The sequence below is a fragment of the Xenopus laevis genome, chromosome 5L, assembly GCF_017654675.1.
Source record: "Xenopus laevis strain J_2021 chromosome 5L, Xenopus_laevis_v10.1, whole genome shotgun sequence".
In the NCBI taxonomy this organism is placed as follows: Eukaryota; Metazoa; Chordata; class Amphibia; order Anura; family Pipidae; genus Xenopus; species Xenopus laevis.
This window is the reverse complement of record NC_054379.1, coordinates 71469735-71487883: the sequence shown is the minus strand read 5'-3', so window position 1 is coordinate 71487883 and position 18149 is coordinate 71469735. Positions and strand designations below refer to the sequence as shown.

Here is an 18149-nt window from a genome sequence, read left to right as displayed (position 1 = left end):
TTAACTATCTATATTGTATTTATTGATAAGATGCAATGCATTAAAACAAGATCAACTGTTTCTGTGGTATTAAATACGTTTTACAACAAGTAGTTGACTAATTATTGTACAATAACTATGCTGAGACTTATTAACACTGAGACTCCAGACTTCTAGACTAGAGCACCATCATTTACAAACACTGACAAAATATAAACCTGGGCAACCAGCGGTTAGCATTTTCAGACAGCTGATAGTAGAACATTAAAAGCTATTTTTTATCGGTTGCCATATGTTGGGTGCAGCTCATTGTAAGTAAAACCAGCAACTAGGGATTTGTGGGTCAGGAAAAACTCAACCCACACCTGACCCTAACCTGCAAAATGTTGCCACTATAGGACCTGTCCCCAACCTAAACCCACCAGCAGTTAACCCACAGGTCCCTGCGGCTTTGCGGTCAACCCACACAACACTATCAGTAATGACTTTAGCCTGCGATGCGCTTTCAGTCTGAGAATGCTAGGACACCTAAGGTCTTCTAATAGTCTGGTTTTTTGATATCTACATAATTACCTATGAAAAAAAGTTGTCCATATTCACTGTGACTGTGAAGGTCATTCATATATTAAAAAGAATGCCCTGAGTGTTGCCTTATAAGGAACTATAATATAATAACATACACATAGCTGAGGTTTTTTTCAAATTCAATCTCACACCCATTATACCTTTATTTATCAAACACTTTTACTTCCTGAAATGAAAGCTAGTGATTTACACAAAAGACTCAAAAACAGTACTCAGAGGGAATAAACAATAGAGACTGTATAATAACTTTTGGTGGATGACAAAATAAAATAGAATAAAGAAATTACCAATAGTCTTCGTAAAAGCAAATCTTTGGCTTGTTTTGCTAGAATCACCTTAAGATGCAAACCACAATGATACGGATCAAGCATTTCATACAAAAACAGATCTACCTTTATGTTTTGGAGAGTGGGATAAATGCCTAGTATAACCCCAAGCTGACATACTGGCAATATTAAGGTACAAAAGCCACATGAGACATTTTTGTGTGTCAGTATTAATAAAACTGTGACCATAACACAAATGTAATGGGCATTGGATAAAAGGGAATAGTAAAATAAAATATATCAGAAACATTGGATCAAGTGCATTTTCTCAGACACATCAAGGATTTGAGGCTTAGGGGCTGATTCACAAAGGGTCGAATATCGAGGGTTAATTAACCCTCGATATTCGACTGGGAATTAAAATCCTTCGACTTCGAATATCGATGTCGAAGGATTTTAGCGCAAATAGTGCAATCGAACGATCAAAGGATTATTCCTTCGATCGAACAATAAATTCCTTCAAATCGAAGAGACAGTACTTCGACTATCGAATAGTCGAACGATTTTTAGTTCGATTCCTTCGATTCGAAGTCATAGTCGTAGTCAAAGGTCGTAGTAGCCCATTCGATGGTCGAAGTAGCCCAAAAAACACTTCGAAATTCAACGTTTTTTTACTTCTAATCCTTCACTCGAAGTTAGTGAATCGGCCCCTTAATGTTAAAAGTTACACTAACACTAATTACTATTTGTAATCATGATGGAAAGAACAGACAATATTTTCTAGAAACTCACCTTAATACCACATTATTAACTTTCCTTTAGTTCTTTAAGTAAATATTTAGGCTTTTTGTAAAGAACTTTAAGGGTTAGCCCCAAGGGTCACTTAGTTTGGTCACATTAGATCAGCAAAGACTCTGCAGCTGTTTACTTTCCCCTTGTAAGCCCATAAATACCAATTGAAACTTTAACACTAACCCTATAACCTCCCATTAACATTTAAAATACTTTAGGCATGGCAAGTGTGGCCGTATCAGATGACAGCTGTAAAGCGCTAAAAATCTTTACTAGGCATTTTTTAAAATTTATACAATTTTAACTAGTGCTGTGCAGGTTTCTGAAACTTTACTTGTACTTTTTTTTATTTTTAGCTTGTACTATAATTTTTTTAACAGAATGTGTATCTGTAAGCTTTCCTAATGCAGGTACCCCTCTGCCCCCTGCATATTAACAGTTTTAATCTCCGACATGGACCAATGTTGTCAAGCTTAGGGGCACGCTATCTTCTGTTGTCTACAGTACATTGCCAACCTGAAAGAACATTATCATTCAGGAAGTTGTGCTGTGTCAAAGATCAAGGTAAGTATGTAGGGGAGCATACATTAGGAAGCTTAACGATATTTGATTGCATAGAGGAATGTGGAACGTGTTTCTGTTAAAATCAGAATGTGTCTGTAGCTTTAAAGCAATGACACAACTGCTTCTTTGTTAGAGAAAGGGCGACATTTCGAAGCACAAAAAATGTCAAATTCTTGAAAACATTAATAAATATACAGGTATGGGACCTGTTATCCAGAATGCTCAGACCCCAGATCTTTCTGTAATTTGGATCATACCTTAAGTCTACTAGAAAATCATGTAAACAAATAAACCCAATAGACTTTATTTTGCTTCCAATAAGTATTCATTTTATCTTAGTTTGGATCAAGTACAGGGTACTGTTTTATTATTACAGAGAAAAAGGAAATAATTTTAAAAAATTTGAATTAATTTATCATAATGGAGTCTATGGGAGACGGCCTTTCTATAATTTGGAACTTTCTGGATAATGGGTTTCCGGATAACGTATCCCATACCTGTATATGATTGTAACTAACACTTTTTTGGGATTTTTAAAATCACAATTAAGGAGGTTATTTATTTTCGGGGGGTTTGGTCAAATATAAATGTTTCAGGTTAAAAAAACTTGAATTTTGAAAAAATTTTTTTTTAAAAGAACTTGGATGTTTTACTGGAAATAACTTGAATCTGAAAGTACACCATCTAAAACCTGTTGAGGTCAGGCAGGAGTCAGTGGCAGAGGTCCCTTGAACAATTTGAAGATGTTAATAGCCTTCATGATGTTCGAGTTTTTTTCAGAGGATTTTGCCTGAAAACTCAATCAGTTCGATCAATTGATGCTTTTTTCTGCTGAAAACTTAATTAAGCTGATTTTTTTGGGATGTTAACCCTGAACTCGATGATTCAAGTTTTTTCTATTTTATGTTTTTTCTTAAATTAGAAACAATTTGAGTTGTGAGTTCATTCAAGTTCATTTGCAGTGGCGGAACTACTGGGAGAGCAGGGGGTGCAATTGGGCCAGGGCCCGCACCCCCTCAGGGCCCCCGGCAGCTCATGCACTACTTATTTCCGGGCGGATCGGCCAATTTCGGGGCAGATAATCTGGTACAGAGGGGGGCGGGGGCCCGACTGCACGTCCCGCACCAGGGCCCGCCCCCCTCCAGTTACGTTACTGTTCATTTGATAAAAAAAACTCTAAAATTCAACCTTTGATAAATAACCCCCTTATTATCATTACCCCTTAGTGTTATTGTGTCAACAAAACATGTGCATTGGAAACAATGCTATTTTCGTGATTATTCTAATGGAAAACTAACAATGAATGTGTTACAAGGTACAAACACTGATATACAGTACAGGCTATTTAATAAAGTGAGACATTTTGTTAATAGGATAGTGACTAAATCCAAATATATTTACTGATTTATGAAACAGTAGATAAACACTATACTAGATACATTCAATATTTTGGTACTATATAAAGGATAATGAATAAAATACATTTTAATTTTCTGCACCATGCCTTACTACTCCAGTGAAGATCTAATCTTGATTCTTACCCCCGTGGGCATCTTTTACACAGTCTGCCTGCAATATTTTGTTATATATTTTGTTAATTTTCTCACTGCCAGATATTTCCACTCCAGTATTTTATGCAACTTTCCTTTACATAAGCAATTATCTAAAAACTGTTAAGATGGCTCTGTGATGGGAAATTAACTTGTTTGATCACCATGTTGGGCCACCATATTGCTCATATAGGGAGCTAGCACAGTTTAGGAGAGGTCCACATGAATGGTCCAATACGGTATGTTCTTTGTCTATTGGGACTATCACAACCCAAATAATATATGGCTGAGCCCTAACCATATATTAATATGTCATTCTGACAATATAACAAAATCAACTGTGCATGATTTCCACAGGAGATCTTATTGGTTATTGGATAGATGCTATTAAATCTATTTCATAGTTATCTCAAACTAAGTAAGGTATAACTTAATAGACATTGAAGCTATTAGGATTGTACCAAAATGTTATGTTAGCCAACCCTACATACTCCACAAAAGATTGTTCAAAATCCTGGATTCAGCACAAAATTAACAAAATTTCTTCCTGTGTCTACATTTTGGTGACTAGCATGGATCAAAGCTAAGGATCTAAACAATTTATAAAATTTATCTGCAAAATATAACGTGGTCTTTGTTTTGGACTTTTTAAATGCCATACCCCACCACAATGACTTCCTGCTTGTGTCCATAAGACCTTCTGCATTAATCACCACTTTTTTATCCACTGTGCTTTTCTGACCAGGGATGGGACATTTTTATTCCTGATAAAAATAAATCTCTGCTTTTTCTGATCATAGCTGGTACATTTGTATAACTGGTACCACAAATCTTCAGCACCGAATATAACTGCAAAAAGTATACTTTTGTTGTTTGGCTAGAAAAATGCAGAATGTGCAAAGAATTGGGCATGTTTTGTGTTCAGGTACTATGTGTGGCCTCTTACAAACAAAGTTATCCTGCCTTCTGGCACATAGGAAAAAAATACAACTGCAGCACTCTTTGTTGCAAAAAGTGAAAACTTGAATTTATTGGGTCAAACAAGCCGGCACGTTTCGGGCTTACTCTTGCCCTTTCTCAAGCCTACATCCTACCTCCTGGCACTTGATGTCTCAAAAGGCATTGTGGCACACAAGTTGCAGAATACTATTTTTCTAATGTGCATGCTGGTTTTAGTAAAGGGTCAAAAAATCCCAATAACCCCCGATACAAGTATGGAATCCATTATCGGGAAACCCTTTATCCAGAAAGCTCTGCTATACGGAAAGGCAGTCTCCCATATACTGCGTTTTATTCCAATACTTGAAATTTTTAAAAAGTATGTCCTTTTTCTCTGTAATAATAAAAGTCCCTAGTACTTGATCTAAACTAATATATAATTAATCCTTATTAGCAGCATAACCAACCTATTGGTCTAATTTAATATTTGCATGATTTTCTAGAGACTTAAGGTGTGAAGAAACAAATTAGGTAGAAATCTGTTATTAGGAAAAACCCCAGGTCCCGAGCATTCTGGATATCAGGTCCCATACCGGTACATTACACAGTAAATTCTACAGGATACATAAACTTTTGCCTTTTTAAATAGTAGCATGTTGAAGCATTTTGTAATGTATTTTGTAATGTATATGATATGTTTAGTGTTTATCTACAATATTTTATCTATTCAACAATATCTAGAAAGAATACTATATATTTTCAGGTGACATCTGATGACACTGATTTGTACTCCTCGAATGCATTTAATAATTGCTTGAGAGCAAATTGCTAGAAAAAGCATGAATACTTACTATTTAGTTAAAATAATTGTTAACCATGGCCTGCCATTAGGCTAATGGTTTGAAAAAAAGGAATGGTTCATGCTCACTATTTTCTTTTAGTGACTCTGAATTGAAGAACTGAAACCTTATACACTACAGAAGAGATTGGGTTCCGAAGTCATTAACATCACAGCCAGTCGCTTTACTGGGGTATGGTGACTGCTGAAGCAGACAGGAAAGCCTGACAGAAATAGAATACTGTAACAGGAAGAGGAACAGAGAGAAGCTGATAAGTAAGGACAGGTGACTGGATGTCATTGCATTAAGCTAAAGCACATTAGACTCAAGGCACAACAATCTTGTGTGCAAATTCCAGGGAGGAAATAACATTACAACTCTCTAATACAAGAAAAAGACTTCTATTCACTGGAACATTTTAAAATTACAAACTGCTCAGCTGTTTAGCTTGTTTAATGCAAAGCCACGTAAGGTTTCAAATATACACTTGGTTTTTAGAGTGCCATATTTTCCAGGACAAAAAAAGCATTGCTAATGTGTTTTTGATATGGTTAGTAGTTTGCATGGCTTTTTCTCTTTCTTCAATTTGTTTTCATCTTGCTGTAGTATACTGAAACATTTCTATAGAATTCCATGGGCGGTAAAATCGTTAACCTTTGGGTACATATTTATCAGAGGGTGAAAAGAAGAACACTACTGCTTGCATCGGATTTTTAAGTGGGAAAGTATAAGGACGTGTATCAAACTGTGCATTTGTATATTAGAAAGAAAAGGACACACATCATGTAACGTAAACACAGGGTTGGCTATAATGTATATAATTTTCAAGTGTTTATTAATAACAGGAAAGCACAATGTTTTGTGAGGTGAACTGTTCCTCTTTCTGTAAGCAATTGAAATACTGCTGTAAACAGCAAAGCAATTGTAACTTAATACAGAAGATATGAGGGCACGTTATTCGCATGTGCAGAGAGCAAAGTGCTTTTTTGAGCGCAAGCACCATGCTTTATACCCACACTGCAGAGTTTTTTCGCAGAATTCCCGCATTTTTGGTCACAAAAGGGAGATGTAATTTTACTGGACCTACCGCAATTATGTTCAGTTCACCAAAATTAACCCATCTGTGCTTTGTAGCAAGTCATAATTTCTGTTGTTTGCTGGCATTTTTTCTGGTGTGCAGGTTATGAATGACATTTGCATCCTATTTTTTCTCAGAAAAAGAACTGAAGGGCACCGAGGGAAACCTGGAGCTACTGCCTAATCCAGCAGTACCAGTAGCTCAGGGTTTCCCTATGTCAATATGCAGAAGCACTTTATTCGAAACAAAAGTCAGGAATGACTGAGTGCAATAGTGTAACTATCAGCACTGAGGCCCGGATGCAGTTTTCACTGGGGATTCCCATTGACACAAGCATCCGGAGGGCCCCAAGGGTGCGGGCCTAGGAGCAATCGCACACTCCACACCCTGGGTAGTTCTGCCCCTGACTGAGCAGCACTGAGCAGAAATATATGGAGGTGCATGGAATGCATTTTGACGAAAATACCTTTTATGTAAGTAATGTTACACAGGGACTTCAATTGCACTTGTGGCCATGTGTCCTATGATCCTGTGCATACAATATTTTACAAGACTGTGTTCTGAAGTTCTATGTGATACAGAATCAGCACCACAGTAAGCAAACAAATAAATGCACAGTGTAGAAACTAGAAAAATCGAAGTTCTCAAAATGTAAATTACAGGAGTATTAAAGGGTGCAAGAACACGACCTTTGGAGCACTTTTTTTTAGGTATGACTGCTTAATGCACCTTGAACTGGATAAAAAAATCCAGCAAGAAGTAAGTAAAATACCTCATTGCAGCCTGCGGGTTTCTCCCACACCCTGTACTTTGCACTGCACCCATTGGTGTTCTGGATTTTCAATATTCTATTAGCCACAAAAAAACATTAAATGGCAAATAGTGCTATAAACAGCACAATTATGAAATAAAATATTATAGGACCAATAATAATGGAAACATCATAAAAAAAAGTTCAAATTAATGTCACTGAATACTCTATGAAGAATGGTTTTCTGCCAACTGAAATTCACAAATTACCCAAATGTTTTTCACAATTTTACTGGAAGCCAGAAATAGCAAAATTGATTTGCATTATAAAGCGTTTTAAAATTATAAATTCCATACAGGCTTTAACAAAAACAAGCCCTCCAGGGGCCAACACCATGCTATTTCTTTAACTTTTCCAGTAGCAGTTTCGATATACAGTATTTTGGTATAAGTTACAATGGTATAATCAACTTTGAGATACAAATATGAATGAATATAGACGTTTATTACATGCAAATGATAGCCCAAACTGTATATATTTGTATCTTACGTTCTGCAAAATGCACTTAAATAACATGGCTGTCTAGGTGGAAAGTTTTAAATTCTCCGTGTACCAGTTAATAATAAAAGAATGTCCATAAAGACTGTCCAAGTTGGAGTTGTTCATGCTAGAGAATAGGCACTTAAGGGGGGATATGATAACTATATATAAATATATAAGGGGGTCATATAATAATCTTGCTAATGCTTTATTTACCAATAGGTCATTCCACCTGACACAAGGTCATTGATTCTGATTAGAAGAAAGGATCTTCCAGCTAAATATTCAGAAGGGGGTTTTTACAGTGAGAGTTGTGAAGATGTGGAATTCTCTCCTGGAATCAGTCGTAAAGGCTGATACATTAGATAGTTTTAAGAAGGGGTTTGATGGCTATTTAGTAAGTGAGGTAATACAGGGTTATGGAAGGTAGCTCATAGTACAAGTTGATCCAGGGACTGGTCCGATTGCCATCTTGGAGTCAGGAAGGCGTTTTTATCCCATCTGAGGGAAATTGGAGAAGCTTCAAATAGTTTTTTTTGCCTTCCTCTGGATCAACTAGCAATTAGAACTTGATGGATGTGTCTTACTTATTAATATAATCTGTATTCATTTTAACACCATACATTTGCCCATTTGTGACTATACACTATTTTGGCCTCAATGGCCATATGGCTTAGAGAGAAAAGGCACCAGCTGGTGTAACATTTGCACATTCCTTTGAGAAGGCTTTACATGAGAAGGACGCTGATTTTTCACCTGGCAGAAGGCAACAACATGCTTTAAACATGCACATAAACTCCTGTTATTGCTGGTCACAATTTTTTTTTCATATATACAGGTAAAGCATCTGTTATCTGGAAACTAGTGATGGGCGAATTTATTCGCCAGGCGCGAATTTGCGGCGAATTTGCGCGTTTCACCGCCAGCGAATAAATTCGCGAAACGCCTGCGAAAATTCGCGGCAAAAATTTGCCATATACAGGTAAAGCATCTGTTATCTGGAAACTAGTGATGGGCGAATTTATTTGCCAGGCGCGAATTTGCGGCGAATTTGCGCGTTTCACCGCCTGCGAAAATTCGCGCCAAAAACGGGCGCTGGCCTCAAAAACGGGCGCCGGCGTCGAAAAACGGGCACCCGCGTCAAAAACAGGCGCCGGCGTCAAAAACGAGACGCCGGCGCCGTTTCGCAAATTTTTCGCCGTTTCGCGAATTTTGCGCAAAATTCGCAAATTTTTCGGCGAAGCAAAACGGCGCAAATTCGCCCATCACTACTGGAAACCCATTATCCCAAAACTCTGAATTATGCAAAGGTTGTCTCCCATAGACTCCTTTTTAATAAAATAATTCAGCATTTTAAAACACATTTCGTTTTTCTCTGTAATAACAAAACCATACAGAGATCTAAATTACAGAAAGACTCCTTATCTGGAAAACCCCAGGCCCCAAGCACTCTGGATAACAAGTCCCATATCTGTACTCAAATTTACACTTTTTACAGTAATTGCAAGTTAAGAAACTGCAAGTGACAAGCCACCCCATTACACTCCTAATACCATCTATATTTATTTGCTGCTCAAGTTAATATCACTTTTAAAAGGTTCTTCCCTCACAGTTCTATTAAGTCATAAGGATGTTAGCATTAGAAGTTGTATAAACAATGATCTAAAAAACATGAATCTATCAAGTAAACAAATCAACTGTATATATTGCTCCTATGAATGAATATGTGTGTTATCTATCTATCATTGCAGTGTTTCTAAGTTCAACATATCCTACCTCTCACAGCGCTCTCCTGCATATCCAGGACGGCATGAATCACAAATAAATCCTCGAGTTTGGTCCAAATGGCAAGTAGGGCTGAAGCTTTGTTGATGAGAGTAGATCAGGTTAAAGGAAAGAAGAAAGAAAATAATTGTTAGCAACATAGTTGTCTGTTACTCTCCTAAACATTACACTGGATACAAGGGGAAGCAAACTGTCCTCTGAGTCTTACACACAATTTTAGCTATGGCTCCAGCCAATAGTCATAGGAATAGCTCTACTATTTTTGCAGACACTGGATATAGTACAGTGAATGGCAAGATCCCAATGGCATGTTGTGATAGGACTTACTTTAGCCCGTCATAGATCCTGTAGAGCAAGGAATAGGCAGGAATGTACAGCTGCTTGTCTGTGCCCTAAGGGCCATCACCAGAATACAGTGGATTAAAATAACCCATGTGGCAATGAGAAGAAATACCAGTGCAATGGAGTGCACAATACTCCCAAATGATTTTAGGTGTGAAAACATCTGTAAAGAAAGCGGCTGTCCAGACTACTCTTATAAAGACTAGAATTTAGGAATTCTGGAATACAGCAAAAAACTGACAGCTGAATTACCATCAATCTTTGTTAACTGAACACATTAATCACAACAGTGCATTTACTGTTCCATGAAGATATTTATGAGATGCCTGGCAGAAATTTTCCTCCTCACCCAAGTACTTGATGAGTCTATAAATATAATCTAATTTGTTGTGATCATGGCTGTTGGCTTTAACATACAGTATATATTAACTGTTTATTAGAAATAATTTCCGTTCCAAACATACATTATTGTGATAAGCTTCCAGCATATGGTGGGCTTATTTTTTTATAGGAAACAAGCCTCTATACAGGATCATTATTTGTACTGCAGTGATGATCTTATTATATATCTGATTTGTTTTATTTTAGCTTTAAACTGTAAATAGCATGGATTATTTTATTCATGTTCTTGATCCAGACAAGTAAAACCATTTTTGAGGGCTGGATTGGTGAATACGTATGTAGTGTTCACAGTAGCATAAATAGCATCCAGCAGGAACTGCCCCTTCTTGTCCATATTTTGTAATCTATACCATATTTTACAAGTTATCATTGCAGAATCTGTAAAGTTACTTATTTTACCAAAAATAAAGTAACTCTTAATTTTAATCAAACTGGCTTAATAAAATAACTAAAAAGTTTACTTAGAAAAAATTATTATTGCTTCCAACAAAATGTAACAATATACCAGAACAAGGTATAAAAAATAGTGATGAGCTTAACGGTTGTGTTTTGCTTCTCTGAAAAAGTTGCAAAACCACAGAAATATTTGCAAAATTATATTTTGCAAAAAGTAAGCTAAATGCATTAGAGTCAAAGGGAAGGTGATATAACATTGCATATAAGATGTTTCTTAGCTCTGCAATAGCATAAACGTGAATTTCACCACAAAACTGTACCAGGCAAAAATGTTTTCTCATCCCATGTATTAAAGGAATTGTTCAGTATAAAAATAAAAACTCGATAAATAGACTGGATGTCTAACATAACAGAATACAACTCCTGCTCCTGCTCTCCTACAGCTCTCTTGGTTTCCACTGATTGTTTACTAGTCAGTAACCAATCAGTAACCTGAGGCGGGGGGGGCACATGGGCATAACTGTTTGATTTTGAATCTGAGCTGAATGCTGAGGATCAATTGCAAACTCACTGAACAGTTATGTCCCATGTGGCCCCCCTTAAAGTAGCTGACTAACTCAGAGTTAGAGAGCTGAAAAGCAGGAAGTTGGGTTCTGTTCTTTTATGTTAGGCATTCACTCATGATGTGTATCATCAATTTGGCCTTCTGTAGTGATGAGCGAATTTATTCGTCAGGAAATGGATTTGTGGCGAATTTCTGTATTTTGCCACATGCAAATTGTTTTGTGAAACAATAAAGTCCCGTGTGTAAAAATCATTTTAACGCCCATTAACTTTAGTGCATTTGGACAAAAAAGTCGCACGTGTAAAAACTGTTGAGCATCAAAATCATTTTGGCACTCGTTGATGCATTTGGACGAAAAAGTCAAAAATTGAAAATGTAAAAATTGTCGCTCGTGTAAAAACTTTGCGTGTCAACATCATTTTGACGCCCATTGATTTCAATACGTTTTGCTTTTTCGCCGTTTTGAGAATTTTTTTTAGCGAAACTGGACGGTTTGTTTATCACCAGTCTTCTGTAAAAAATCTTACTAATGAAATAGTAACTAGTCCCAGAATTGTTGGTACAAGTATCATCATATCCCTCTACCAAAAATATTTAAAGATTAAATAAACCCAATAGGATTGCTTTGCCAACAGTTTGGATTCATACAGATTACTTGCCATCAAGTATAGGTTACTGATTTATTATTACAGAGAATAAAAAATACTTGTTTAAAATTTTGTGGGAAATGGCCTTCTCTAATTTAGCACTTTCTGGATAATGGGTTTCCGGATAAATTATCCAATATCTGTATTAGTTCCTGTAGGACCTGAAGTCAGTATTCTGAGTTGGCTACATGAAATATTACCCTGTATAATGATGTAGGTTTACCACACACCAAAAATGATTGTTGGTCAATGAAGGGAACCACAGTGTTCTATGATGTATTAAGAAGAGTAGTCTGAATGGCAAGTATAAATGAGGAATTTAAACACAGCTTTAGCCATCTGAGTTTGTCTCGACCACTTTTTATAATCTGTCAGCTGCATTATCTGCAAATGAAATCTTTATTGCTTGCAGTGAAAGAGTTCCTCATTTATTCATGTTTTAGAGAACAAATATGCAGCTGGTACTGTAACTATGCTTAAATTCTAGCTCTCATTATGATTCTAATTCTAATTTACTGTCATTGCTATCTTTGTATACTACATTAAAAAGACTTAAATTCCAGCAAAAGTATATAACAGTTTAAGAAGGAAAACAGTCATTAAATCATAGCTTTAAAAATGAAATGCACAAAACAGAGCTAGACTATACGCAATTTGTTCCTTTTTCATTTCCATTTGGTGGGGTTATCATAGTTTAGGTTAGTAAATACTGTAGGAATTATGCTGCTTTCTGGATTAGGGAGGAAGAATGGCTTAATGCAGGCCTGGTTCACTGAAAGCATATATATATATATCAGGTCAGATATATAATTTGTATGGTCTCCAGTCTGCCTAAGAGCACCATTAATTCATATTGCCCCATCATTATTAATAAATCTCCTGACCATATACTGCATTGGATAATTAGCCTATTAGTAATGGGGTGACACAAAGGTGCAATGGTTAGTGCTGTTTCCTTGCAGCATTGGGGTTCTAGTTTTGATTAGAGCCAGAACATCTTAATAAAGTTTGTACGGGTTTGCTCCTGGTACTCATGCCCTCAAAAATTTTGATGTCTACAAGAAGGTTCCTGACACAACTGACCATAGTATGTTTGAAAGTGTTAGGCCCCTTAGGTTGTAAGCCCCACTGGGACAGGGACTGACACCAATAATGCATAATCTATGTAAAGTGATGCTGATCCTGAAGTGATGTTGATCTGTATAAATAAAGAAGAATGAAAAAAGCTGCACATCACTGACTTGGTTAAAGGGAAATTTAAAAAAAAGTATGATTTGTTGGCAGTGAGATTAGATCAAAACCACTGGAATCTTAAACGACCCTAGCAACCTAGTAGACAAACCACTAGACCTGGTTTCAACACTTTTTGTGACCTCCCTGTTCTCTGGCACCAAGCACTGTATAGCAATAAAGACAATAATTATCCACAAAGAACTATCTTTTATGTTGTGTTTACCTTTCATTGTCTTGATGAAAGGTGGCTTCTTAACAAACATTTGAGACAACTGGTTAATACTTGATCATCTCCTTTGCATGTTGTGAGTTATAATATGCTTGAATATATAAAGTAAAAACATTTTAATACAATTGTGACTAAAACTCAGCCACACGCTAAGAATTATCTGGGAGCTATAGCAGTTATTTTCCCATTGCCTGATTCTAAAAGCAGTAGTTTTAAAAGTGGCTACATTCATGTGATTGGCAGGTGACAGCTGTTGTCTGGCAAATATTTCTTTTTAGCACAGCAATGACTTGGGAGGTTATTTAGATAATTTAATGAGCTGTGCTACTTTGAGTTATAATTAGGGTAGCCACTTTTTAAATTGGATTAAAATACCAGCTGTGGCTTGATGGTGGGTGAGCTAAAGAGGCAGGTTAGTGACATCAATGGGCGGGTCTATGATGTTTATATGGGAAGAGCAATGACATCAATGGGAAGTCTGCAGAGTGGATTCAGAGGTATAGAAAAGATTGGTAAAAGTTTAGCAGATATTGGAGTGGCTTGGGGTAGATCAGGGGCAGAACAGAGTGGAACAAGAGGGTATTACAAATTTACTGACAAATACATTGCCAGTAAATTTGTAATATCAATCCTGGCCTTGTCTGCTATTTTACCAGCTAGGCTGGTGAAATACCCACCGGATGACAGCCCTAGTTATAACACATTCATCATTTTCATCATCTGTACCCAAACTAAAACCTAGAATATATCCAGGAAAGTTTTGCTGAAAAAAAATAGCCATGTTTATTTTGGGGTTACTAGAATCAAAAAGATACCCTGAGTGCCATAATTTCCTGCATATCAATCAACATGTGCCTCAGGAAGGTGCTGAGTACGGCATGCGGAATGGCTCCTTTAGGTGTCTCAGGTAATAGTTATGATGTGCAAGATATGTGGTTTCAATATAAAAAAATATTTATTTTTTCCGTATCACTGTTATTTTATAATGTTTATTATGAAATATGTTGAACATTTGGACTGGTTAAATTACAAATTATCTCATACTGGACTTTTATGGACTTTACCTTCAAGTATTGGATTAGATACATTATTACATCTTTGTTGAAGGGATGGAGTCATTTTTCACTCCTCTTCCTGACACTTTAAATGTGTGTTGGTGCACTGTAAAACTAGGCTTGATAAAGGGCCTGGGTGGCCCGAAATGTTGCACTTTTTCTGTATGTTTTTCTGTATGTTTTGGGGTTAAATAAACCTTGCACTATTTCGGTTTTTCAGTGTGCTGCTGATACTTTTTTCATATGAGTTTTGACCCATGAGGCAGGCATGGGCCTCCCAGTACAGTACCTGATACCACAAAAGGTATTTACTCAGGGGGTGTGAGCTCTCTGCTTTCTTTCAGAGAAAAAAACATAGGGCATCTGCTCTAACATCTATGTCACGTGATTTGCAAAAAGTCTTACCCCATACTTTATAAAAAGGTATAAAAATTGTATATTTCTGAAGAAGTAGGGAGTATGCAGGTCTTGAAGTCATACACATCATATTATAGATATACATATATAGATATACTGTAAAGCAATGTAATCGAAAATTATTCTTGAGAAAAGTTTTTATTTTTAATAATTTTTTTTGTGTTTTTGTTTCATTATTTGATTCCACTCCACTTATATACGTGCTCATTGTGTATATAAACGCAGAGCATAAGCATAAATGTAGTGCGAAGCATCTGTTAAGGGCTTGCCTAGTAATCATGTGCTTTGTGGACACAGATTACATAGACTATTGGCACAAATAATAGTTAAGGTTATCAATATGGTTTGTTTCATCTGCAGCAGAAATCTTGCCCGTTGTCCTTTTTGTTTATTAAGGAGGTCAGTGCACCCATTCCGCAGTGTCTAGAATTTAAATTCATCCATTTATGTTTGACAGGAGCAATAATGAAAAATAAATGTTTGCTCTTTCTGGGTAACATTTCCTGCACCATTTATTATTCATAATCTGCTAGTTTAGTCATTTTATTCGGGTAAGTGAATTTGGAAAAATCATTAGCTACAAAAACAAATCAAACATGTTTTTCACTCATTACTCCTCAAAGTGTGTTTTGTGGTGTCTGCTGTAAAACAAGTCTTATGGAAAGGTTGCCTAATTTTAACTCCTGGTGTTCTACCATTAAATTACACAATGGAATAGTGTCAAAAATTCATCAAAGATGACTTGCTGTAATAGCAACAAGTCAGCTTTGAACAGGCTAATACAAATTAAAAAATGAGTGGTTGCCGTGGGTGCTTTGTATTTTTAAACTTGTGTTTATATAACTCCAGAATTCACTTTAAAATTGCCTTTGTGCTTCTATAGTCTATACATGTTTTATTTTACCTTCTTGTCTGCCTCATCAGTTGGTACATGGGCACAAATGAATATTACATTTAAAAAGTGAAAATGTCAGCCACAGCCAGGATTGCTTTTTTAGGCAGTTTGCAACCAAACAGCCTGCCCCAATTTGGAATCTTTCCGATAAAACATAACAATCTCTCAAATCTATGATGCCTGATATGCTCTACCAAAGTCAATGAGAGGCAGTGTATTTTTTCCATACAAAATGTAGCAATTCTTTTTGTGCAAAATACACATTGGGGGTCAATGGTGATTTGTCGTCTTGTTTTATATGGGGTTTTCGGGGGGATTTGCCTCATTTTCTCAAAAAAAATCACAGTGAATTTCCCTGCAAATCCAAGCCTGCCACATTTAACCATTTGAGATGTTTTTTTTATAAGGTGCAATATACAAAATAAGCCCTAAAAATAATACCTACTGTGTGCTTTGTACCTAATATAGCAAAGTGGACACATCCAGCATTTTCCTGCGAGATATTGCTGTAGATGAGTAAATAAAACTGCAAACTCTTGCTTGTCAGTTGCATGTTTACAGGCACAAGTGTCTTATCCTTAATTTATATACTGTATGTCTGACATTGTAGCTCATTTATAACAGCCCCTTCTCCAGTGGAGCTTACATTTTAGGGCCTCACTTTCATACACATTTTGGTCACTTTTATTAGGAGCTAATTAACCTTCCTGTATCTTTTTGGAGTGTTTTCATAAACATGTTAGATCAACAACAGACACATATTTCTTCACCCAAAACAATTATGAATTGATACAATCACACAATAACTTATAGTCTTACAGCATGAGAAACACACATTTGTCATAAAAATAGTACATTGGTGAAACAGATTAACTTTTCACTACATTTTAGTGCATTTTAATTTATTGAGCATCTCTTCTTTAATGAAGGCCCACTCTGTGTATATTTTGCAGTGATTTTACTTTTGTATTGATTTCCAGCTTATAGACAGAGGGTTTTTTTAAATAGGTAATATACAATGTATTTATACATTTATAAAGCTTTAAGGCCAATGCAAAATTGCATTTTCTATCAGTACTTACTTATTAGAAGCTATGGTCAAAGGACAGGCACATGGCTTACAATCTTCTGCAGTGCCCTCACTGGGATTGCCATAGAAACCTGGCAGACAATAATCACAGTATCTGCCATAGGTATTATGCTGGCAGTCCTGAAAAAAGGCAAATATGCATTATATGTATTGCAGACAAAAACATGAACATCTGTATATAGCTATACATTTAAAAAATGTTTATGTGGCGAGAAGGTTTTTTCATGATGTACTTTTTCATGCAATAATACACCAACACTTGAAATACTGACATGTGTCATTTCCTTATAGGGGAAACTGAGTGGTATTTTTAATATTAACAGGTTAAAAAAAAAGACAACATTTTCTTGAAGACCTTTGCTAAACATGAGACCAGGGTTACATCCATGCAAAATAAGAAAATATCATACACAAGGAGATGTGCTACAACACAAAATTTACATGAAACAATTCACTTTTACCAAATCATTAATTAGGTACCATTGATACCATATATCCTTCGAAATAATGTGGTTGAATAAATGATATTGAGCATTCCTTTACCAGAGGACATTATAGACAAACATTTCAACTCTGTTCAAAATGCTATACATGTACTAGGTAGCACCTGTTGTCTGAGGAAATACAACAGCCCAGTGAATTAAATACGTTGTTTCTGGCAATGTACTGTGAATTGTCTGTTATCACTCAGGGTTAAGTTTAAGTTAAATTTTAGTATGATATATAGAGTGCTATTCTGAGACAATTTGCATTTGGTTTTCATTTTTTTATTACTTGTGTTTTTTTAGTTATTTAGCATTTTATTTAGAAACTCTCCAGTTTGCAAGGTCCAAATTACCCTAGCAACCATGCATTGAATGGCCTGAATAGAAAGATGAGCACTAAAATGCAGCAATATTAATTAATGTGTAGCTTTGCAGAGCATTTGTTTTTTTTTTTAGATGGGGGCAGTGCCCTCCATTTGAAAGGGCAAATAATTAAAAACTATAAAATAAATAAATAATAAAGACCAATTTAAAAGTTGCTTAGAATTAGTCACTCTATAACATACTAAAAGTGAACCACCCCTTTAACTTAAGTGTCTGGAAGACCATTGTACATTTTTTTTGTCACAAATCTATTTTTCATGCATAATATTTTCACGATGGCAAATGAGCCATCCTTTAACTACAATATCAATCAATAGTAAGCAAATCTGGCCTGGATTCAA

General features: G+C 36.0%; 1 protein-coding gene across 1 annotated transcript in view; it reads right to left on the bottom strand.

Annotated features, from left to right (window-relative positions):
• The window catches only part of LOC108716137 (laminin subunit alpha-2-like), a 433274-nt gene that overhangs the window by 224760 nt on the left and 190365 nt on the right, over window positions 1-18149 (bottom strand). The window contains exons 17-18 of the mRNA XM_041562932.1: window positions 16932-17059; window positions 9660-9746 (exon numbers count right to left, since the gene is read on the bottom strand). Of these exons, the coding sequence (XP_041418866.1) occupies window positions 9660-9746; window positions 16932-17059 (215 nt within the window). The remainder of the gene's footprint in view (window positions 1-9659; window positions 9747-16931; window positions 17060-18149) is intronic.